The 25,333-nt window shown below is 36.3% G+C and overlaps 1 protein-coding gene across 2 annotated transcripts in view; it reads right to left on the bottom strand.

Annotated features, from left to right (window-relative positions):
- Nucleotides 1–22,767: 22,767 nt before the first annotated feature.
- igsf9a (immunoglobulin superfamily, member 9a) overlaps nt 22,768–25,333 on the bottom strand; it is a 32,239-nt gene continuing 29,673 nt past the window's right edge. For both annotated transcript variants that reach the window (XM_051908360.1, XM_051908361.1), the window contains exons 20-22: nt 25,052–25,236; nt 24,495–24,661; nt 22,768–24,350 (exon numbers count right to left, since the gene is read on the bottom strand). In XM_051908360.1, the coding sequence (XP_051764320.1) occupies nt 24,504–24,661; nt 25,052–25,236 (343 nt within the window). In that variant the 3' untranslated portion in view covers nt 22,768–24,350; nt 24,495–24,503. The remainder of the gene's footprint in view (nt 24,351–24,494; nt 24,662–25,051; nt 25,237–25,333) is intronic.

Below are 25,333 nucleotides of genomic sequence, written 5' to 3'. Positions count from 1 at the left end.
ATGTTGTTGTCATTAGAAATGAGTGAAGTACTTTCAGAGGCATTTATAACATTTTGATCAAAGATTATTAAGGCAAACCCTTTTTTTGTCTTCTGTAGAACAACATGTACTGACAAGTCATGCACAATAAGACCAGAAATGTACTAAGAAAGACAATAGAGTTTATTCTTTAATGTCAGACATGAAACAGAAAATTCATCAAGACAAGCTTGACAAAGCCTCACCTGAAAGTTTAAAAATGTTTTAGCCTTGAAGTTTAAAATCAGATTTTCTAAGGTATGTTGTTGCTAGAGTGCTGTAGGCATTGCTAGGTGGTTCCCAGGTGAAAAAAAAGTACACTTCCATAATGTACTGCTCTATTTTGGTGCACAAATTTTGTACTTAATATACTAAAAATTCTTCTTTAGTACTACTTAAGATAATCTTAAGAACATCTAAGTGTACTCAACACCATGAATATGAACTAATGTGCTTTTAACATACTATCTCTGTATTAAAAAAATTTATTGAGTTATTCATAGTGTCTCAGAATAGCACAGCTGAGTACACTTAGATGTTCTTAAGATGATCTTAAGTAGTACTAAAGAAGAATTTTTAGTATATTAAGTACAAAATTTGTGCACCAAAATAGAGCACTTTAAGTACATTATGGAAGTGTACTTTGTTTTTTCAACTGGGTTGTTAGGGTATTTTAGATGGTTTGCTGTTGTGGGTGGCTGAAAACAACAGACAGACAGATTGATAGACAGACATTAGACAGATCCTTCTATGCACTTCCAGTGGAGAAACATGTACCCCAAACTTCAAATCTAAACAGATCATTATATTCACAAATACAGCCATCAGACCTCATAGTTTTGTTCAAGTCTAAAATGTCAAAACACCTCTCCCTGAACTTGATCGAGACAGGCAGTATCACCCTCTTAGTGCCACAGAGCCCCATGGACCTTCAGCTGGACAAGATGACAGGCTTTCTCAGGTGTTCAAAAAATGATGAGAAGTGAGTGCATTGTCTTGTTTTTATGTGTATCATTTGAAGCAAACAGCTGGCTGCTCCCCTTCTTGTTTATTTCTACATAAACAGAGGTCTAGGTGCAGAAGATTATAGTATATCTCAAAGGAGGCAGGAACCATGTCAAAGCATCCCTATATAACAGCATATAGCATGCAAAAGCTTGGCATCGGTAAGTTTTTTTCATGTTTGTTTTTGTTGTTTTTTTTAAATAAATCTCTTATGCTCACCAAGGTTGCATTTACTTGAATAACAACACAGTAAAACGTTAATATTGTGCAATACTATTAGAATTTAAAAGAACTGTTTTCTATTTGAATATATTTTAAAATGTAATCTATTCCTGTGATGTCAAAGCTGAATTTTCAGCATCATTATTCCAGTCTTTAGTGTCACATGATCCTTCAGAAATCATTCTAATATGCTGATTTACTCAAGAAACATTTAATGTCGAAAAACACTTGTGCTGCTTAATATTTTTGTGAAAACTGTGATACATTTAGGATTCTTTGATTGATAGAAAGAACAGCATTTATTTGAAATAGACATCTTTTGTAACATTATAAATGTCTTTACAGTCACTTTGATCAATTTAATGCATCTTTGCTGAATATAGTTATCAGTTTCTTTAAAAAAAAGAAAGAAAAAAAATGTACTGACCCCAAACTTTTAGAGTTATTGGTGTAAAATAGAGAACATTGTGAACAGCACCACTGACCTAAATACATTGTACAATTATTTTTGTAAATATTACAATATTTTTTATTACGCTGTTTTTTATTTAATTACCATCCAAATGAACCAACTCACAAAAATGAACTGAACTCCCCGATGTGTCATATGAAAGTGTTAAACACATTTAGCTCATTATATTTCTACATGTAAAGCTACTCTGTTTTGACAACAGCTAAGCTACTGTCATACTATTTAAAAATTATTTTTTGTGGCATTGCTACTTTAACTTAGTTACTCCTCAACATTGTAAGAGATTGTATGAAATTAAAAATAATCTCCCACAATGAATTTGTCTCCTTTTTCATGAAATCAGGATGTTCCCACCCCATAATTGACAATGCACTCATATGCCTTTTGATTGTGATTTAGTGCCTCTAGAAAAGCTTTTCATAATTCATCGTACTGAGGGCGAGCTCTATAGTAGTTTCTCTCAGTCTATTTTCATTTCAGTTTAGATTGATAACTCTAATTAGAGAGAGGAAAATGGCTAATTAGACGAGGCACGTCAACCATATCAAGCATGCAATTGATCATATGAACATGTGGGCTGTTACCAAAAGAAATGTATTTGAATGACTCCATACAAATCCATATGCAAGCTTGGATAGACATCCATAATTCGATTTTTCATTTCAAACTGCTCATTAGGTTGTAACAAATGTATCTGCATATATATGTGATATATAGACCTGAATAAAACATGTATTCCAGTCCGATGAAGCTGAATCATGCAGCTAACAGAAACGTTGATGTGACACCATTCTGACATTTAAGAGACACTGATTTCTCTGGAAAGTACTGTAACTGACCATATCAACTGATCCTCCCCCTGACATCCCCTGCAGACCAACATTTTTATACTTTGATAAATGGTTTAATGAGTAGGCATTTGTCTGTGAAGCTCTAGGTCAAAAGGACAAGTTCCTTATTTCTTTTAAGAGATATTTACCTTCACATAAAATGACAGTGCTCCAGTAGCAGAGCAGGCTTGATGATACATTATTTATTTTATGTGTCTCATATTTCTCATGCTGTAGTTACTGTACCAAGCACATTTTTTGTGTTTGTATTGCTTAAATTAATATCACGGGTTCAATATAATAACTGAAAACAACTGTCGCATAATGTTGATTATTACAAAGATAATTTCATCTTGCGTCTCATTTCCTTAAAAAATAATCTTTGCACAGAAATGGTTAGGGAGAGACTTTATCACACTAAAGTCATGTTAATATGCATATTGTTTACATCTTGTGGCTATACTATTGAAACACTGAATATTGTGACATTTACACATCAGCGTCATTCACATTTTTAAATTTCAATTGTCACAAATGTTGCTGATTGAGTAACTTTTACTGAACCTAGAATATTCCTTTAAAGTCATATGAAATCAAAAAGGACAAATCTTATTTTTTTACAGAATATAATGTGTTACAGTGTTTATTATAAATGATTTGTGCACATCATTATTTTTATTAATTCACATGCCCTTGTAATATTTATTGAAAAACGTTAACCTACACTCCCCCTCAAAACGGCATCTGTTCTCTTCATATTGTATGTCACTGCAGAAGCTGTTTCACTCGGATATACGTCACAATAGGGAAGAAAAGAAACTTCCGTTTCATACCGACTTTAACCCATTTGCACATTAAAGTAATAGTTCACGAATAAAGGGGGAGTGTTTATGACAGAATATTTACTTTTGTAAGAATTATCCATTTGAAGGAACAGTTCACCCAAAAATGAAATTTATCCCATAATTTACTCAGCCTCAAGCCATCCTAGGTGTTTATGACTTTCTTCTTTCAGCTGAACACAATCAGAGATATATTAAATAGTATCCTGGCTCTTCACAGCTTTGTAATGGCATTTAATAATGTCAGAGTTTTTGAAGCTCCGTAAAGCACGTCCATCTTGAGAAGTACTACAGAAGAATTTTTAGTATATTAAGTAATTAGTGCGTGAAAATAGAGCACTTTAAGTACATTATGGAAGTGTACTTTTTTTCACCTGGGATTGAATAGTGTCAGAGTTTTTGAAGCTCCAAAAAGCGCATTGATCCATCATAAAAGTAATTCATACAACTAGTGGGTTAATAAATGCCTTCTAAAGCGAAGCGATGGGTTTTTGTTAAAAAAAAAAAAAAAAAAAAAAAATCAATTTTTGAAACTTTAGAAACTATAATCACTGGCTTTAGGCATTGGCTATGCGCACGTTCACGAGAGAGTCGAGTTCTGGCAGAAGGGTGACCTCTTATATCAAAATCCTCTAACATTTTTCTTGTTTTTCTAACTCAAAACCATCATTTTGTTTTGCTCTATCTTCTGCACTTCTGCGTTCATCAATTCACATCTAAGCTTATGCTATGCCTACATCATAGTTCCCATCGGGTCAGAAGTCACCCTTCTGCCAGAACTCGAGCTGTTGCCGGAAGCCAGTGATTATAGTTTTTAAAGTTGTAAATATGGATATTTTTTAACAAAAACCCATTGCTTCACTTTAGAAGGCATTTATTAACCCACTATTTGTATGAATTACTTTTATGATGGATGGATGCGCTTTTTGGAGCTTCAAAAACTCTGACAATATTCAATCCCAGGTGAAAAAAGTACACTTCCATAATGTACTTAAAGTGCTCTATTTTCGCACAATAATTACTTAATATACTAACAATTCTTCTTTAGTACTTCTCAAGATAATCTTAAGAATATCTAAGTGTACTCAACTGTGCTATTTTGAGACACCATGAATATGAACTAAAATGTGCTTTTAACATACTATCTCTGTATTTAAAAAAAATTATTTAGTTACCACTTGCAGTACACTTGAACCCATACTTTAAGTACATTATGGAAGTGTACTTATTTTTACCTGGGATGCCATCACAAAGCTGTGAAGAGCCAGGATATAATTTAATATAACTCAAATTGTGTTTGGCTGAAAGAAGAAAGTCATATACACCTAGGATTGCTTGAGGGTGAGTAAATTATGGGATAATTTTCATTTTTGTGTGAACTATTCCTTTAATCTCTAAAAAAAAAAAAAAAAAGTTTTGCAATTGAATGTCAAGTTAGCTTTGCAGATTTATTTTGTCAGCCAAGACACAACATGACTCATGGAAAAGTAGCTGAACTGCATCTTTCTGACTTAGCAGACATTACACCTTCTCATTATGCTTCAGCAGCCCTTGCCACCTTTGTTTAGGGGATGTGTTAAATGGCGGGGTACAGAGCTGATGACTTCAGGCATCTTGGCACTGACTTCTGCCACCTTTTCCTTTGTTAGCTGCTTCTGTTTGTGCACATGTATTATTGATCAGTTGTACGACAATCATTGTGGGTAATCAACGTCTGGAACAAGTCAAACTGGTACCCTATACTTTCCATTTTGCACTTTATTTGATTCACGCTCTTACTGTCATGTACTGGGACTCATGAGCACTGCACATCTTTCCAGAGCTTTGACTGGAGTTAAATGTTTGGTCTAAATCTCTGTGCTCTCAGCACAATTAAAGTGGTGTGCAATTATTGCTTTTGAATGTTTTAAGCTTTGTTTTATTCTTTTCGCTTTACAAATTATGTAAAATGACAAGAATCTATTGCCTTGAAACTTTCAAACCTGTACTTTTGAAACCATACCTCAGGAGACAAAGAAAATAATTAGAATCATTGACTGTTATTATTGGTAAATATTTCTAAAATTACACTTAATAGGTCTTTGTATCTCTCCTTAATTTAGTAATTTCTTCAAAATACTGCTAATTGAAGAATCATACCATTGAAAATACAGTAAATCAGTAATATTGTGAAATTTTATTACAATTTAAAAGAAGTATTTTCTGTTTGAATACATCAACATCGTTAATGTCAACTTTTATAAATTTAATGTCCTTTCTGAATAAAAACATTAATTTCTTTCAAAAGAAAAATCTTACTGACTTTTGAACAGTAGTGTACTTTTCAAGGTAAAAAGGTACTTTTCTTTACAAATACAACAAATTAATTTATAAGTACCACTAAGGTTTTTAACATTGTACAATCTGAACTAACCTTGCCTTTGACAAGGTCAAATTATCTGCTATTTTAAGAGACTTAGTGACCTTGACACTATTTGTGAACAAAATAACATATACCATATATTAAGTGATTATATTCAGGGGCCGTTTATTCAACACCATTTTCAACTAAAAACTGAATTTTTTTTTTGCGTTTTGGCCGTTCATTTACACAACAAGGCGTTTTGATGGACTGAAAATGCAAACTTTTGAGAACGGATTTAAAAGTGCAAGTTTTTGAAAATTATACCATTATCAACTCTGTGCAAACTACAAAAACTCGAATTTGTGAAAACGGTGACATCAGGCACATGCATATTACGTGTTCAGTCTATAGACGCATAGTTTTTTCTTTACAAAGTGACATCGCCAACTACTAGCCTGACAGCATAATACAGCATTTTTAATAATTTTTGCAGATTTGTGCGAACAGGGATCATTTTGTGAGTTAGAAACAGCTTGCCAAAGCGAACTTTAAGGAAAAGTTCACTCCAGCTGGTAAACACCTTAAAACTACCATTGGTTCGTGGCTTTAAGGCTCTACCTTCTTTCACATGGAAATCTTCTCCAATTCATTTCTTTACTCAGTCCATCGAGATCAGACGTCCGCGAGTAGAGCCACTTAATAGTAGAAAATTAAGTTGTACTTCTGATGAAACGAGACAATGAACCAGTTTTTCATGTTTAATACTGTAAAGCTGCTTACTTTTAAGCAATTCATTGTATAAAGCGCTATATAAATAAATGCGACGTGACTTTACTGGAGTGCCGAATTGCAGAGCTCCTGCAAACATATCCATGTTGCTAATGCATATGCTTTCTTACGCTTTCTTAAAAAAATACTTGCTGTTTTCTCATTTTTGTTGTGTGATTTTGTTATTGAGAGAAAAGTGCGCAACACGTATTTACATATTCATCTAAATGCCACTCTCAGCAGCATAGATGGCGTTGGGATGTTTGCTAACAGTATATCGCTGGTCACATATTTCAACTTTTTTTTACCCCCAAGCGAAGAACGAAAAATAACTTCGCTGTTAGTATATCAGGGCCCTCAGTCTCATTCTTCCCTTTTATTCAAAACAATAGGCTACATAACAATCCTTGCAAAATGGACCTTGTTTGTATCAAAGAACTTGGGGTTATCTTCACAGTTTCAGAAAGCACTCCTTGGAAGCAGTAAAATTGCAGTGCTGGGATTTCTTGTCCATTAGCATAACTAGTGATTTTATTTATGATGAAGTAGTCAATTTATCTCATAAGAATATAAGTGTAAGCACTAAAAATGACCAGTGATAAAATTAGCCCTTAGCTGAGGAGTTTCGCTTAATGAATAGGCTTACGTTACACAGCGTCCTTCCAGCTATCTTTAAAGAATGTACTGCACTTTGCCTCAAGCAATTATTTTTCCCAAGATGCTGCCATCTAGAATTACACTCCAAATTACAGGTATGCATTCAGAGGTTAGAGTGTATCCCATCATTCAACACTTACAAATACTGAGTTAAATTAACAGCTATGCAGACAACAGTGCCATAAACTCACATCTGCTGTGGTTCTTCTCCAAAGGCAAACTCCATTGCCCCATATGCAAATGACTCTGATTATGTAAATGCTTCTAAATATGACAGCTATTCAGAGAAGAGACAATTAAAGTAGCATCGCTCCATGGAATCAAGCTCGATGTAACTGGAGCCAAAACACATGAGGAACGTTTTACTCTGCGTGGGCCTTCCTGTTATTTAATGCATCGTTCTCTGCATGAGACAAGGTTTATGTTACTTCACACAGTTTATAATAATGCCAAATTAAATTGTGGAAGAAAACATAGAAGAGGTCAGCCAATGTCATTTTAAAAAATCTTTTGTGAAAAAAAAAGTGTAATATTATGGTCCTTGGAGTCTTTTGAAAAAAGAATCCATTTAATCAGATATATCTTGGATACTTCGCAGTTATATATATATATATATATATATATATATATATGTGTGTGTGTGTGTGTGTGTGTCTGTGTGTGCGTGTGTGTGTCTGTGTGTGCGTGTGTGTGTCTGTGTAAAACGTCATGTAGCGAGAAGACATTTTAATCAAAAATAGGAACTTTCACCGTGGAATGGAAATGTTTAGCAACATCTCACTACCAGAGTCAAAATTAGCTGCTGCCAATTAACTGCTGGTGTTACCGTGGTAACAAGTGGGATATAGAGTGCAACTTTGCTGCAGACTTTCTGTAAAAGCACAGCATATGATCCAAAATGCATTTTGGGTTAACTACCCAAATGTTTGGTTGTAAATACAGGTTTCATAATGTGGACAGAGATTATCTCTGCAGAGAGCTAAAGCTGTTAGCATACACTGTAAATGTCAACACAAGCACAAGCAGCTTCAGAGCAAAACCACACTAATATACATTCAGACAAGCCACATAGGCTATATACAGCAATTATGGTAGATTTTAACCGAAATGTTGAAGTAGCCTGTTTTCAGGACAAGGGTATTTCCATGTTACAATTGTTTTACTTTTGAAATTGTCCTGAAGAGCCATAAACGGCCTATAATAGGCTGTTCAATGGCTGGTCCTCATTGTGACAACATGCCCCATACAGGTCACATTCACACAGCAGCGGAATAGAGAACTTGAAGCTGATGTCACACTGTGTTGAGTTCTGGGTCTTGTTTAGACACCATATTAGGAGGATTGTACTGCCTTTCTGCTAGCGAGTTTAAGGCAGTGTTTTGATTTTCTATTGTGATTGTGAAAAAAGTCACCATTGTAGGTCATTCATGCTGCATCAAGAATTGACATAGTAACTCACATCACCGTTCAGGGAGAAAACTAGACAATGTCATACATTTTCCACCTTTTCTACGTGTAAAAACACTAAACCACACACGCCTATCAAAGTTTTGTATTTTGTTTGGTTTAACATTACCTTTGGGTATGTCTCTCACACACACTTTTTTGGCTTGTGAATTAGCAGAACCTTTATGCTGCCACTACAAAACTGTTCACAAGCGTCTAGGGATTTGATTTTGGTTGTCATGTGTTGAAAGAAAGAAAGAAAGATATATAAAACAGTGTGTTGATGTATGTCCGCTGAACCACAATCTCTGATTCCCCTCCATCATGTAATGCAATAAAATAACTTTTCATCCCTGCAAACAATGCCATGGAGATTGTGAATATTTAATTCAAAGGCAAAAAGAAAAAAGGTGCAGATATCTGTATTCATTTCAGTATCAGTAGCAGAGGGCAATCCTCTTAAAGGCCAATTCACACCGCACAGACAAACGCCAGCAAACACGTTGGCTGTTGAATTTAGATTTTTATGAAATATAACAGTGGGGTAAAGTTAGTTTTAGGTTTGATATTCGCCGGATTTTCGCTTTCCCTTGCCACTGTACTACAAAGACGACAATCTTTCGGAAATATGAATATTATGAATATTTTTAACAATTATGCAACTACTGTATATCAACATAAAAAAATCACTCAAAACCACTTGCGTGTATTACAGATGCATATTTGTCGACGCGCTATCACAGTGCATGATGACTAAGGAAACGTCTGTCAATTCCCCAACTGCGTAAAAACGTCTAATTTGTATAAATTAAAATTACTTTAAAATCATTACAGTAATTCACCAAAAGGGTTTTTTCAAGTTCCAAAGCTTGTAGTACCTTCCTAGTGACCAGACTTGACTTACTACAGGTGATATATTGCCAATATCTCCCTTACTGTATGTACAGTACACAAATAATTTTAGAAAAATCAATACAGTAATTCACAAAAGGGTTTTTTTCAAGTTCCAAAGCTTGTAGTACCTTCCTAGTGACCAGACTGCCTTACTACAGGTGAAATTTTGCTAATATCTTTATTACTGTATGTGTAGTACACTAATATGTTTAGAAGAATCATTACACCCTGCTGAGAAAACCAGCATATGCTGGTTAAGGTAGGTTTTGGAGCTGGTTTGAGCTGGTTTATGCTGGTCCTTTGCTGGTCCAATGCTGGTCCTGGACCAGCTTAGGACCAGCATGGACCAGCATAAGACCAGCATAGGACCAGCATAAACCAGCTCAAACCAGCATACCAGCTCCAAAACCTACCTTAACCAGCATATGCTGGTTTTTTCAGCAGGGCAGTAATTCACCAAAAGGGTTTTTTTCATGTTCCAAAGCTTGTAGTACCTTCCTAGTGACCAGACTGCCTTACTACAGGTGGAATTTTGCTAATATCTCCCTTACTGTATGTACAGTACACAAATATTTTTAGAAAAATCATTACAGTAATTCACCAAAAGGGTTTTCTTTTTTTTTTTCTTCTTCTTCTTCTTTTTTTTTTTCGTGAATTTGCAGATGGTCCCTATAGCTTAGGCGGATATGCAGCGAATATCAAACCTAAAACTAACTTTACCCCGCTAAAAAAAAAACTGTCATGTTCACACTGTCCCAACAGATACCGAGAAACGCTGATTGAACAAGTTCAGGTGAAAACAAACCTTGACCAACGCCGACAGGACCATTGATCCGACAAAACCCAATAAACGTTCACACAAAAGTTTGGTTTTTAACGGGAGTAGCCTAAACCCCGCATTTTATAACCGAAGAGACATTTCCGGTAAACCCGTGGAACTAGTTGTTGTGTATTGTGTCATGTTTTGGTTTCGGTACCTCACAGAAACAGCGATAGAATCTCTGTCATCCGAAGGTGATAGATCCAGTCTTCCACCCGAGCTTTGTGGTCCAAATGCTCCACTTCAATCTCAATAAAATGCATTCAAATCTGCTGCATTTTAACAAAAAAATGACGGATGAACTCGCGCATGTGTCACGGACGTCGCCATTGTTGATGTTTCACTGTCGCTAAGGATACACGGTGGCCATTTCCACCAAATAAGAAAACAATATCATGCTTTGGTAAATCTTAATTATGACATAAAAGTAATAATCATGACATAAAAAGTCATAAAAATTATTTAATGTCATAATTAGGCTATGACCTTTTCTAATAATTTCGACTTAGTGTGTAATAATTATGAATGATTGTAGGCTATTATAAATATGGTAGGCTAATGAAACTATTATTAATTATGATTTTTTTTTTAAAATATTCATCCATGTAAACATATGATGTGTATAAGAGGATGATGTAAAATTTCCACATCACCTCTCGAGACTCACTCTCTCGTTTGTAATCCAGAATGTATGCATAAAATAGCTGACACGAACACCATAAATGCATAAATTGAACACACAAGTCACACGTGCACAACTGCAAACTCACTCACATAACTCCAGGGACAAGGTCACTCACAATGAAATCAATCACAGCACCGCGACGGCTAAACAGGGGCCTTTACATTGAGATCCAGGGTACCTCTCTCTAAAACGATCCGGCTGTGGGACCGAAATAGAGATAGACGGGAGAGAATGGTACACCCACAGGATGGTACTGTCGCTTACTTTTTCGGCTGGCATGTGCACCAGTCCCCTGTGGCTCCGTGGGGAATGATGGGAGAAGAATGGAGGTGACAGAATGGACTACGCCGTTATGCAATAGCCATCCGTCGTGTGTGCCAGTAGATCTGATGTTCAGTTGAGGAATCACGGACAGCATTGGGATGTCAACAGACTGAGAAAACAACAGCGATAATGAGATATCATTGTTCACTGACAGTCTGAGACTTGTGTAGGAGTGCATGTGACTTATTTCTTGTGGCCAAATCTTAGTAATGTTATGTATTCAAATCATCTGTATTTTTAATTCTCATGTTACTATGGGGACCTTGACATAAAGAGAGGGGATCAACGATTTATTTTTACAGCATATCACTCTATGAAGGAAGTTGAAGCATAAGGTGTAACATCAAGATTTATTGTTAAAATGATTAGCATAGGCCTATAGTCAATATATATAGGCCTACTGTATATAAACATTATTATATCATTATTTTGCCAAGTGCAAAATAATGACACCTAGTCTTATCCACAGACGTCACGCCCCACGGACCGTTGGCTGAACATCTGATGCATATGGCACACCTAACTGGAAATGCTTCAGGATTTTCGAAGTCGTCATCTGGTTGTTTGAATTCTACAGGATGTCCAGGAGACGTGTGTTGCGTTCTTTAATGGTCCACCTGGAAACAAATGCCATGACACCAATTCCCTTTGCAGAAGAAAAAAGCCTTTGTGTTTACAACTGTGACAACTTGCGCTTATCAGGATCAAATGCTGGATTTCAGAAGTATGTGAAGTCCGCGGCTCCATTGTTGCAGTAAACTTGCACAACGTTCTTGAATGAATAATTTATTAGATGCAAGCCGTTGTTATTGTTGGGACATCGACTTTACATTTTCACGGCCCTACACAAAATGAACTGTGATTGATTGCGTTACATGTCAGTCAAACGTCCTATTGGGTGGTCCTTGGCCAATGAAAGCTGCGACAGAGTCTGCTGTCAGTCTGATGGTCTGGCTACGTGAGACTACCTGACACCTGACAGTCTTGTCTGTTTTATCTTTGTTTAATGTTGCCTTGTTTGTCTTGTGCCTGAGCACATGGCTCTAGGTGCTGCAAAGATCGGCTGCCGCCTGACAAAAGCAATATATTCTGGTTAGAAAATTTGTCCGACTTTGATTGGCGCTGCAGCCGCCTTACGATCACATGTTTCATCAAGTACCGTGAGAGCAAAACGAGACCAGCCGCCTAGGTCAGGCGCTGCAGTTGCTCAAAATTGGCTGCGAAAGCCTTGATGACGACACACTTTATTCTCATCGGTCAGATTCTGTGATGACAAGGATAACGTGTGTTGCATGTTTTTTCTTAGACAAGTTCCTGTATTTAACCAATCTTGATATTAAATATCTGATATTCAAAACATGGGAATTTCAATCGCATCCACTTCTTCGGCTACAATCAACGGAAAAATTAAGTGGTCTGCCATGAATGACGTTGATTCAGCACACTACGGAAAGCACGAAGTCTCCGACCAGACGGCTGTCTCTGTGCAGATCTCGCAGTGGCAGGCTAGTTCATCTTGAACAAGCCTTCTGTCTTTGTTTGTGTTGGCCATGTGCTCCTCTCGTCCCGCCTCCTTGTTTCCTGTTACCATGCCCCCTTGTTTAGTCCTTAGGCTTGTTTGAGATGCATCGGCACTGCGCAGACGGATCGGTGTATGACATCAAAGCACCGCGAGAGCGATTGGAGAGCATACGACTTCTTATGCTTTTGAATCGCTCCTGCGGTACTTCGATGTCATACGGCGATCGGTCTGCGCAGCACCGATGCATCTCGAACAAGCCTAACGTCTAGTCTTAGTTTGCTTGACTGTTCACCTGATACTCATGTGCTGTTCTCTTTATATTGTGCCTCTTTCCCTCATGTCTTTGCTGGTGCGTTCCTGTTTGCTTGCCAGTACTTATGGTTAAACATTGTTTTTGTCCAGTCTAGTATTTAATCTTGTTTCTAGCTACAGTGAATCCTTTTTGGTTTTTCTTTCCAGCCTTGTTCTAGTTAGTTTTTGCCTTTATACATCCAAGTCTTGTTTTGTTCTTTCTAGTATCTAGTTTGTAGTTCCCTGTAAGTTTGTTCTTTTGTTTTATTTTTTGATTGATTGGTCCAGTCAGTTTCCCCCTAGTTTTCTTTTCTTTTGTTTTCTTTCTCTAGTCGTAGTTCTCTGCTTCAGGTTTTATTTTGCCTCTTGTTTTATTTATTTAGTCTCTTGTGCCTTGCCGTTTATCTTGTGTCTTGTCTCATTCATTGCGAGTCTTGTGTTCTTTCCTGCCCTGCCCTGTGTCCTGAGTTTTCCTGGCCACTGATTCTAACTGCCTGGCAGCCAAGACTGGAGCTACTTCTGAGAGATCAAGCATCAAGCCTCGGGTTCCTCGTGTTCCTGCCTGATCCTTCCCACCATCATCCCGCCTGGTGCTGCCTCTCTCAAGCTGTCTTCAAGTCCATTGTCACCCAAGACTGGTCTCAGTGGTCATCCTTCCTGCCTGTCATTGTGTCGTCTGCCCTGCCCTACTGTTTGAACTGTGTTGCACATCTCACCTTGTTGTGCCTTATCTAATAAAAAAACCCTTCACTGCTATTCTGCGCCTGGGTCCTCTCTCTTGCAAATCCGTGACAACAAGCTCATTTAATAATTGATTACACTAGTTCAAGGTCTGGTGTTAATAATAATTTTCTACAAGTTCATTCTGCAAAGCCTTCAAATTAGCAAGCAATATAAAGTTAAACCAAAAGTACCTCAGTCTGCAAAGGACTGAATGCATAATATATTTGGCAGACTGTATTTATTTTAGTTTTAATTAGTCTTATTTGTGTGTTCTGTTCATTTAGTTGTGTAATGTGTGCAGTCTAAAACATCTGCAGTTCTCCTAAAAAAACTTTTTTGGAGGGTGAGTAGAGAGAATGTGCCGGAAACAAATGGAGCAGTTTATTTTACTGCACCAATTAAGCAATGATTTACAGTCCCTTTGGGAATGAATTTCAACTCATTAACATAAACAAGCATTCACCTTCATATGTCCATTCAGACACCCATCTGTCATTTCAGGGCTTTTCTGTTTATACAATTAAGATGCTATAATAAAAAGGTAACACTTTATATTACAGTACCCTTGTACATATGTTACATGTGCTGTCCCCTAAACCAAACCCAATTCCACAATTCCTTCAAGAGTTTATAACACAAACTGACTTAATGCATTCATAATTTCACCGCCTGAATTTTGTATAATTCTGTTACACTGTACTTACAGCCAGTGAACTTAATGTATTGTATGCTATATAACAATATATATAAGCATATACATAATCAAGATGAAATAATAACAATAAGTAATAGTAGTAGTACTACTGGTATTGATTAAGACATACACTTTTTCACTTAATAATAATAATAATAATAAAATTAAAGTTGCAAGCAGCATTTATCGGGGTTCAAGCGTATTAAGACCTTTATGCCGTCTATGGTGTTAAGGTCTAGGCTGACACAAAACCATTTAAGATTTATAGGCTTTTGGGTACATTTGGAGATGGCCATTTTCTTAATTAACCTGTTATGGCTATCCAAATGGCAAAGTTCAACAGATTTTGATAATTATTGACCTAAAAAATCTAGAGAATTGTACTGCAGTGGTTTTTGAGGTTGAGTGAAATACCTAGGACCTTAATGCAAAGTTATAAAGAATGAGGAGGTTCAACATATGCTATGAATATTGTTTATGTGTGATATGTAGCGCCACCCAGTGGCTGATTTCTTTCATACTTCACACAGACCTCTAGGGCCATGAGTCAAACAGACCCACTGAGTTTCATCCCGTTCGGACTCTGTTAACCTGGTCTAAGAGATGCTCAAATTTATAGGCTGATGGCAGCCATGTTTTTCGAGATGCACGAATGTCATCATAAATCATCAAGGCAACTCGGACAAAGACAGTGCATGCCAATTTTCAAGATTATGCATATTAAGTTTCAAGTGAATCGGACAAACGGCCTATGAGGAGTTCGAAATAGTTGATTTTTCAAAAAACTCAAAATGGCAGAAAAAAAAATGTAATGGCGGAAATGAAATCGGAGATATACATATTGTTCATCTTAAGTCAAGGATTCCAATGATATAAGAGTCTTGAGTCTACGACAAACGGCCTAGGAGTTATGAGCAGTTTCGCGTTGTTGATCGCTGTAGCGCCCCCTATTGGCCAATCGGGGTCATACCTTGTCAGGCTCTCCCCAAATTGAGACCTACCATCTGGCCAGGTTTCAAGTCTCAAGACCTTACGGTTTGGTCTACGCGCTTGAACCCCTAAAAAGACCATACAGGTACATGCAGGTTTGAAGAACACAAACTGACTTCATAAATTCATAATTTCTCAGTTCCAAATCTGTATAATTTTCTGTCACACTACACTTACAGCCTGTGAACTTAATTTACCTCTGTTATGAATTTCTCATTTTTCTAGGCATATCTCAATATGCACCTGTTCTCACTCCTTAAGATTATGATTGTTACCAAAAATTAAGGTCAACTTGAAACGAATTGAATAACCTTTAAATAATATGGCCTCTTTTCTTGCTGTAGTTTAATATAGTAAAAAAAGAATCATTGCTTACTGCAGATTCACTGCAACAGAGCAACTGACCTTCCTCCATCAATACTCACACACTGTGCTCTCTTAAAAAGTATATAGCCTGTCTTTATTTATTTATATGCAGTACCAATTCATTCTTCGAACCCTTGCAGGCAGTCAGGATCTCAATAAGTTATCAGAGGAGTGCCTGGATCTGCTAGATGTATATGTGATGCAGTTTCTGTATGCCTGTGAATCAAATAGCCATTGAATAAGGTTTGCTATCATCAGAAACAGACGGACTGTCATTCTCCAACCCTACTTAATCAGCCAAGCCACAGGACACGAGGACCCGGAAGCCCCATACTGGGAGCCAATCTTTTCCAGCTTTAGCTTTACAAAACTTGGGAAGGAGAATATTGACATGCAAGTTACTATATTTGGATTTATAGAGGCAGTTTCACAGACTTCCACAAGTCTGGCTCTTGACCAAAGAGTTACAATAGAGTCGCACTGCAAAGTTCTTCACAGACTTGAAATAAACTTCACGTAAGTATGCAAGGTAATTATGCCTCAAGATATTCATAGCTGTTCATCTGTTCATTCCCTCATTCACTCAACATAATCAACATGAAGACGCACTTACAGAGGCAATTCCGCATGAAAAGTGAATAAAAATAAACAAATACAACGGCATGTTAAGCGATACAGCTCAGACTATATTTTATGTCTTACACTATACCATATGCATACCTGACACAGGGTGATTTAGAAAAGACCCAAGGCAGCTCAGAAAAGAATAATTACAGCGAGCCATATGGTGAACGGTTCTACATCTCGGCAAACACTTTCACATAGACATTTTCTCTAGAAAATGGAGAGACAGCAAGACATTTTTCCTATCAAAATGTTTCATGAATGGCTGACCTGAATTCACATTGTCTTTTTGTGGTTGGACTATAAAATCTGCCTAAATACATGCTGCGGTAACTACTAACCTGACAGCTTTAAAAATGATTGACATAATCACACTTAGCTGTCTCAGTCAATTAAACGTTCTGTCTGGAGACATCATACTAAGTGGTACAATTCAAGCTTTTGTTCCTGTTTTTAATTTGGTCTCTTTGCTTATGAAGTCAGGAGGTATGCCAAGATTAATGAGGTGGATTGGGCTGGAACATTAAGTTTAAGGCAAGCATGCTAGATATTCACCAGGATTATCATAGATAACTAAAACTAAAAGTAAAACCATAAAAAAAAATTTTAAAAAATTTGTTACTTGAAATAAAATTTAAAAAAATTAAAAGTACACTAAAATGCTGGGTTAAAAACAACCATTATTGGGTTATTTGGCAAACCAACACTGGGTAAATACTGGACAGAACACCACTTTTACCCAGCTTGTTGGGTTTTATACATTAAAGGGTTAGTTCACCCAAAAATGAAAATAATGTCATTTATTACTCACCCTCATGTCATTTTACACCCCTAAGACCTTCGTTCATCTTCGGAACACAAATTAAGACATTTTTGATGAAATCCGATGGCTCAGTGAGGCCTCAATTGCCAGCAATGTCACCGAACTTCTCAAGATCCAAAAAGGTACTAAAAACATATTTAAAACAGTTCATGTGAGTTCAGTGGTTAATATTATAAAGCAACGAGAATTCTTTTTGTGTGCCAAAAAAACAAAATAACGACTTTTCAGCAATATCTGGTGATGGCCAGTTTCAAAACACTGCTTCTTAGCTTTTCGATTCTTTTCTTTCGAATCAGTGATTCGGATCGTGTATCAAACTGCTAAACTGCTGAAATCACATGACTTTGGCGCTCTGAACCACTGATTCGATTCGTAAAGCTCTGAAGCAGTGTTTTGAAATCAGATATTGTTGAAAAGTCATTATTTTGTTTTTTTGGCGCACAAAAAGTATTCTCGTCGCTTTATAATATTAAGGTATAACCACTGAACTCACATGAACTGTTTTAAACATGTTTTGAGTACCTTTCTGGATCTTGAGAAGTTCGGTGACATCGGCCAAGTTCAGCCTTACTGAACCATCGGATTTCATCAAAAATATCTTAATTTGTGTTCTGAAGATGAACGAAGGTCTTAGGAGTGTAGAACGACATGAGGGTGAGTAATTAACAACATTATTTTCATTTTTGGGTGAACTAACCCTTTCACCCATTTGCTGGGTTGTTTTTGACCGTGCTGGGTCAGCCAATTTGATTTTGAAGGTTTTTCATTTTAAATAATAAAAATGCACTCTAAAATCTCTGTTATATATAGGACAGGAACAGTTCATATACAATATTTTTTATTCAATAGCAAGTCAGTCTTTTACAATCACAAAACACTTGAGTCAAAAAAATGTAGTAATGTTTTAGGACGTGACAGGAGCAGCAAGAGCAACCAATCTGTGGTAAGAAAACAGGTATCAGTAGGCTGTTCCAGTTAAATGTCATCAAATAACAATCTTATATATTCATTTTTGAAAAGTTACATCAAAAACAGTTTTACCTTGTGCCATCTTGCCTGTCAGACATTTAAGTTTCAACCCGTCAAACGCACAGTAATAATTTGACAGGAATACAATGTGATACAAACCTTAAAGGGTTAGTTCACCCAAAAATGAAAATTCTGTTATTTATTACTCACCCTCATGCCGTTCCACACCCGTAAGACCTTCGTTAATCTTCGGAATGCAAACTGAGATATTTTTGTTTAAATCCGATGGCTCCGTGAGGCCTACATAGGGAGCAATGACATTTCCTCTCTCAAGATCCATAAAGGTACTAAAAACATATTTAAATCAGTTCATGTGAGTACAGTGGTTCAATATTAATGTTATAAAGCGACGAGAATATTTTTGGTGCGCCAAAAAAAACAAAATAACAAATTATTTAGTGATGGCTGATTTCAAAACACTGCTTCAGGAAGCTTCGGAGCATAATGAATCAGCTTGTCAAATCCACAGTTCGGAGCGCCAAAGTCACGTGATTTCAGCAGTTTGGCGGTTTGACACGCGATCTGAATCATGATTCGACACGCTGATTCATAACGCTCCGAATTTTCCTAAAGCAGTGTTTTGAAATCGGCCATCACTAAATAAGTTTTTTTGGCGCACCAAAAATATTTTTGTCACTTTATAATATTAATATTGAACCACTGTACTCACATGAACTGATTTAAATATGTTTTTAGTACCTTTATGGATCTTGAGAGAGGAAATGTCATTGCTCCCTATGTAGGCCTCACTGAGCCATCGGATTTAAACAAAAATATCTTAATTTGTGTTTCGAAGATCAACGAAGGTCTTACGGGTGTAAAACGGCACGAGGGTGAGTAATTAATGACAGAATTTTCATTTTTGGTTGAACTAACCCTTTAATTTCATTAAGGAATTTTCCCCTCAGGAAGTTTTCTCTCAGAACAGAACACAAAATGGCCGTTAGCACCAATAGCATTGGGTTTGACACAGACTACCCAACATTGGGTTACACTGACCCAGCACTGAGTAGGTATGTAATGGAGTTCATCATTTGTATTTACAGTAAAAATGACCCAGCAGCTGAGTTACAGAAAAACTACCCAACACTGGGTAGAAATATTAAAAATTACCCAATAAAATGTCCCAGCAGGTTGAACCCACCATTTGGGTTTAAAAAAATTACCCAGCATTTTTTAGAGTGTATGTAACTTTTGCAATTTATCTGTTCAATAAAATACCTCACTCACCTGTTGAGTAATAAAAAAGCCATCTCCGCATTGCTTTTACATTTCAAATCCCTCAGTTCTTTTGAAGTTTTTTTTAAAACGAGTGATTCTCCGGAGGTTCGTGATTTAACTGCTCCATGTCAACCATTCTTGCTTGTTGTGACAACTAACCTATGTCACTCCCACACTATACACGCGTCAAAGTAGCTGGAGATACTTTTTTGTATTTACAGATTTGACGAGACACGCATGGGTGAGTGACATATGTATGCAATTTTAAAAAATAAATTAAAAAAAAATGACATAGACATTAAAAACTACTAAAACTTACTAAAAACTGAAAATATAAAAGAAAAACTCATTTATTTTTTAGTATTTTAGTGATACTAAAATATCACTGCTACTCACTAGCATAACTGTATATTAATCTGCTTAGTATACACTAAAATGTATATAAAAATAAAACAAATTGTTTTAAATGTCAGTCAGACAGTCTTTTCCTGTCTAAGTGGGCGGTTCTTGGCCAAAAGAAGCCGCAAAGTGGACTAAACTATGCCTCTGCTCTAAAGTCTGGCTACGCAGAACTTTTCTTGGAAATGACCCAATACAACGTCGCCACAGTAATTTATTCTGCACTAGATCAATATGTGAATGGCCAGAGGGAAAGAAACAACTTCCTGAACACCTTGATTGCCTTCTGTTTTTTCCTGATGCAGGCAGAAAGGCCCACTCTAGAGCCACTTACAGTCTGCCTATGAATGATGTGTCACAATGTGATTGGATAATCAGTAAGGGCTATAGGGCACAGAGAAGAAATGGCAAATGGCCACTTTAGTGACATATTGCATTTAGGTCAACATGACCGCAAAGGCCAGGGTTAGAACAGATCAAATCTCACCTAAGAGTTTGTGAAATGAAACTGGAGTCCAATGCGTCATCTCACCAGAAGGACCTCTTCATATTGAAAGAGATGATCTTTGAAACTTCCACAAAAGCATTTTAAAGGAATAGTTCACCCAAAAATGAAAACTCTATCATTATGAACTCGCATTATGTTGTTCCAAACATATGTTATGGCTTTCTTTTTTATGCAGGACAACAAAAATGAATTGTTAAAGATGATTTTTTTTTATTCTCTTATCCATGGAATAACAACGAGGACTGACATTTTAATAAAAAGGAACCAAAAAAAAAAAAAAAATTTAAATGAGTTAAAGGGTTAGTTCACCCAAAAAATATATATATTTTTTTCATTAATTACTCACCCTCATGTCGTTCCACACCCGTAAGACCTTCGTTAATCTTCAGAACACAAATTAAGATATTTTTGATAAAATCCGATGTCTTAGTGAGGCCTCCATTGACAGCAAGATAATTAACACTTTCAGATGTCCAGAAAGCTACTAAAGACATATTTAAAAGTTCATGTGACTACAGTGGTTCAACCTTAATGTTATGAAGCGACGAGAATACTTTTTGTGCACCAAAAAAACAAAATAACAACTTTATTTAACAATATCTAGTGATGGCCGATTTCAAAACACTGCTTCATGAAGCTTCGAAGCTTTACGAATCTTTTGTTTCGAATCAGTGGTTCGGAGCGCGTATAAAACTGCCAAAATCACGTTGAACCATTGAAATTTCTAAACACTTATGACGTAACGAAGCCTCATTTACTGAAATCATGTGACTTTGGCACTCCAAACCACTGATATCAATATCTTAATATCTTAACAATATCTTAATTTGTGTTCCAAAGATGAACGAAGGTCTTACGGGTGTGGAATGACATGAGGGTGAGTAATTAATGTCAGAATTTTCATTTTTGGGTGAATAAACCCTTTGTGCAATATCTCAAGTCATCTGAAGCTATGCAACATCAGCATAGTGTTAGGAATAGATGGAAATTAAATTTCATTCACTGAAAATCTTGATATCCTCCTTTGCTTTGCTTGGCATGTTCATGAGAGTACAGCAGCGATATCTGATTCGTGAGCGAGTCGGTCTATTGATTCTTTTCTTCACAAATCAGACTGTTTTGATTCTCGAGCTCAACTCACTAACTGATCCAGAGGGGAAGATTATCAGTAAATAGAGATTTTAATTTCACACTATATTCCTCTCGCAAAACCTAGATTTCAGAAGACTTTAAAAATATACTAATTAATTTATATGGAACATTTTACAATAGGCTACTTTTATATTTTTTCCTCGTCATTTTCGAAGATAAGCTTCAGTCCCCATTCATTGTAATTGCACGGAAAATAGCGATCAGCACATCATTTTGTCCTTTTTGTGTTTCACAAAAGAAAGTCAAAGTGGGTTAACTTCATGAGGGTGAGTAAATAATGACCGAATTTTCATTTTTGGCTGATGTATTGCGAAATGAATTTATGAAGTAGGCTACGTGAGTTGTAAAGTATTCCTTTCACAATGAATCTTTTTAGACTGTTTCTGGTGCACGTTTGAAGGAGGGGTCTTTAGTCATTTTGTGTATGGTTAATTATTAATGTTATATTGTTACAAGTCATGCATACTAATTAAGAGTGCCGTATTACACTGAATTTAGAAAAAAAGTGAACTATAAAAAGTGGGAAAACTGTTTGAGAGAAATGCAGTATGCATGCTTTTTGACACATCTCTGCTTTTCACCTCAGCTGTGATTAATGCAGCATGTGGCAGTGCTGGAAGCTTTAGATAATGATGGAGGCTGTGCTCCTTATGTTCAGTACACACGCTAATGTGACCGCCTGTAACCCGTCAGGATTTCACAGTCCACTCAATCACTAAAAGAGAGTTCACAAATGGAAAAAAAAGTGCATATCTTGCTGCTAAACAGAAAAAAGAAAGAGTGATTTGGCTTCCACAGCTCACAGCATTCAGACGTTGTGGTCAGAAATTATAATAATAATAACTCTTCCTCTGTTCTTTTCCTTAAATGTCAGAATTTCCTTCAGAGGCTTATATATATATATATATATATATATATATACATATATATACATATATATATATACATATATAAAAATGTTCAGAGAACGCTTGCATTGTTTTCAAGATTTTTTAATTCAGAAAAAAGGAGGCTGTTAAAGTGCAGCACATCCTAGTGGATATAGAGGAACTCAACTCTCGTTTGGCTTTGTAGTATATCTACACACCAACACAAATAAATGTTTTATTGTCTTTAATCAATATATAAATCCTCATTCATGAAACTCATACTTTTATAAAGTAACAAAAATGTAAGTACAAATTGTTTCCAAAAACACAATAATTGGGTTGCAAAAAATTGGAACAATTCTCATTTTCTACTAAGAAAAGACCTTCATTTGTACAGTCTTGTTTGAATAAGCTTTGATTTAAAAGCTAAAAGATAACGATTAATTACATATAGACATATTTGCAAAGATACTATATTCAAAGAATTTCCCATTCGGCAGTAGCTGCAGACATTTCATACTGACAGAAAATGAAGACTAGTGGAATTTATGTCTGTGCATTTATAGTGGTTTTTTTTTAGAATTCTGAACCAATAAAAAGCATATGAAGTATAATTTAATTGCTTTTAAATTTGTATTTGGAAAGAAAAGTATTTGAGCTGTAAAATGTTTGGTTTAACTGTAAACAGTCAAGCTCTGTTCGTTAATGTAACTTTGTATTGTCAGACTCATCAGCGGCCAGACCACAGGGCGCTGTGATACATAATTAACTCCCGTGACCTGCAGTGAATTTAATCATTTCCTTCAGTTGCACTCTAAAAGAGTATCTGTTTATCAGATTCCTCCTAAAAAAAGGACACCGATGCAAATAATCAACCAATTTTACACATTATTTCTCATTAAATGTCTCAAATGTCATAGTCAGACACCACAGCTCATTAAAACTCAAAAATGAGCTCTTTTGGATGAGAATCACTTCCCAACATTTCAAACTCTAAAACAAAAAGACTGCAATACCATTAACAAAAATGAAAAAAGAAAGCTTCAGCATTTGACTGGAGGTTTTAAACTTTCAAAGGGTTTTATCGATTGTCAGTCAAGGACCAGATGGTGCATAACCATATACTGATCAATATGCAGTGTTTTTTCTCCATGTGAATGACAATGTACAATTTCTATGAATGGTGCCATTGGGATTATAGCATGTATGAGGTAGGTACGAGTGGGTGGGAAGGCCAAATGATTGTCAAGAAAACTGAAGTTTCTGCCAAAGCAGTACTCCAATCACATCTAATGAATCTCCAATTTGCTTGACAACTTGAAGGTATAGCTACAAATTATACTTTTTTCAGCATCCTGTTTTGCATGATATTTCTATAGGCCTAACTGTGCATAAAAGAGCTTTGGCGAGGTTTTTAAATCATAATCTGCTCTTAGTGTCAAAATAGGAATTACAGAACAATCAAACGCCACTCAAAATCAACTTTGAAAGGGGCTCATTGTAACAGCTTTAACAATTTTATTTCAAATTCAGTTTCATCAGCAACAGCAGGGTGCAAAGAGCAATGTCCTGTATTATTTATTCTCCCTTTGATCCAGCACATATTATGTAAGCTCTTTAGACTACAGTTATCTTCGCTGTGCCTTGGTCCATCCATCAGATAATGTCATTTCCATTAGTTGGGCAGAGTATGTTCTTAGGTTCCAAGTGTGCTTGAGTGGTCCTGAGACATCCAATTAATGGTGACACCCAGTGTCTCCTCTTATCTTGACCATACAGATCTGTGTTGAGGGGAAACATGCTGTATCCAATCTAGATTTGAGAACATAAAAACATTTTGGCTGGTTTTGATAAACAAATCTAATCATCTTAAGTGCATCAACACAATTTCTGACTATGAGTGTAAGTGCTAAAATGAAAACAGTGCAGGCTGATCAGCATGAATGGTGTACCTACTGTTAGTAATCAGAAAAGCACAGTGTCAGGCTCTGGGTCTGGGAATGATGTGAAGCTCTTCTGAATTTCCTGAGCAAGGAGTGATTCTTGCTCACAGTTTGGAGGAAGAATACTGGGAAGTTCAAAGAGTGGTACAGATTCCTTCAAACCAGCCAGAGGGTAAAGATCTTGGGTCAAAAGACAATGGAGATGAATAAAATCAGAAAGAGCAAAAAGTTTGGAATACATTACAGTTCCGATTCTTTGAACTGGTCTTCATAATTTGACTCTCACAATCACAACCCTCGCAAAAAGAGCTGCATTGTTACCAAGGTACAGTGATGCTGTATTATATAATGATTATTACCATATTCATATACCGTTGTATTTGCATGGTACACCAAGGTTTGTTAAACAACACCATGGTAGTACCATTGTACATGCCCACAAATCCATGGAATTACCAATGTAACATGTCCAACAAAAATGTAGTTAGTAAAAGAACAACAGTAAGAACTTGCTGAGTTACAAAACTACAAATATATAATAAAAATATACAAAGCAAGCATTTATCTTACCTTTAGGTTTCAAGTCTAAATCTGGCCTGCCATTATCTTTGGTAGATCTGCCCTGCTTCCTTTGACTCAGGAGATCTCTTCGTAGACCTTCCTTGCTCATTGACACTTTGAGGTCCACAGGATGCATTTGGACGTAAGCAGAGTCATAACTCTCCCACTCATAACTTTCATCCACAGAGCCTCTTCTAGATAAGTCAGAAGATAAAGTAATGTGCTGTATTGTTGAGTCTAATGTGACACATGGATACACTTACATAAATGTACTGGGGCATTGTGACATTT

Source organism: Ctenopharyngodon idella, chromosome 10 (genome assembly GCF_019924925.1).
Source record: "Ctenopharyngodon idella isolate HZGC_01 chromosome 10, HZGC01, whole genome shotgun sequence".
NCBI classification, from domain to species: domain Eukaryota; kingdom Metazoa; phylum Chordata; class Actinopteri; order Cypriniformes; family Xenocyprididae; genus Ctenopharyngodon; species Ctenopharyngodon idella.
This window is presented reverse-complemented; position numbering and strand designations above follow the sequence as displayed.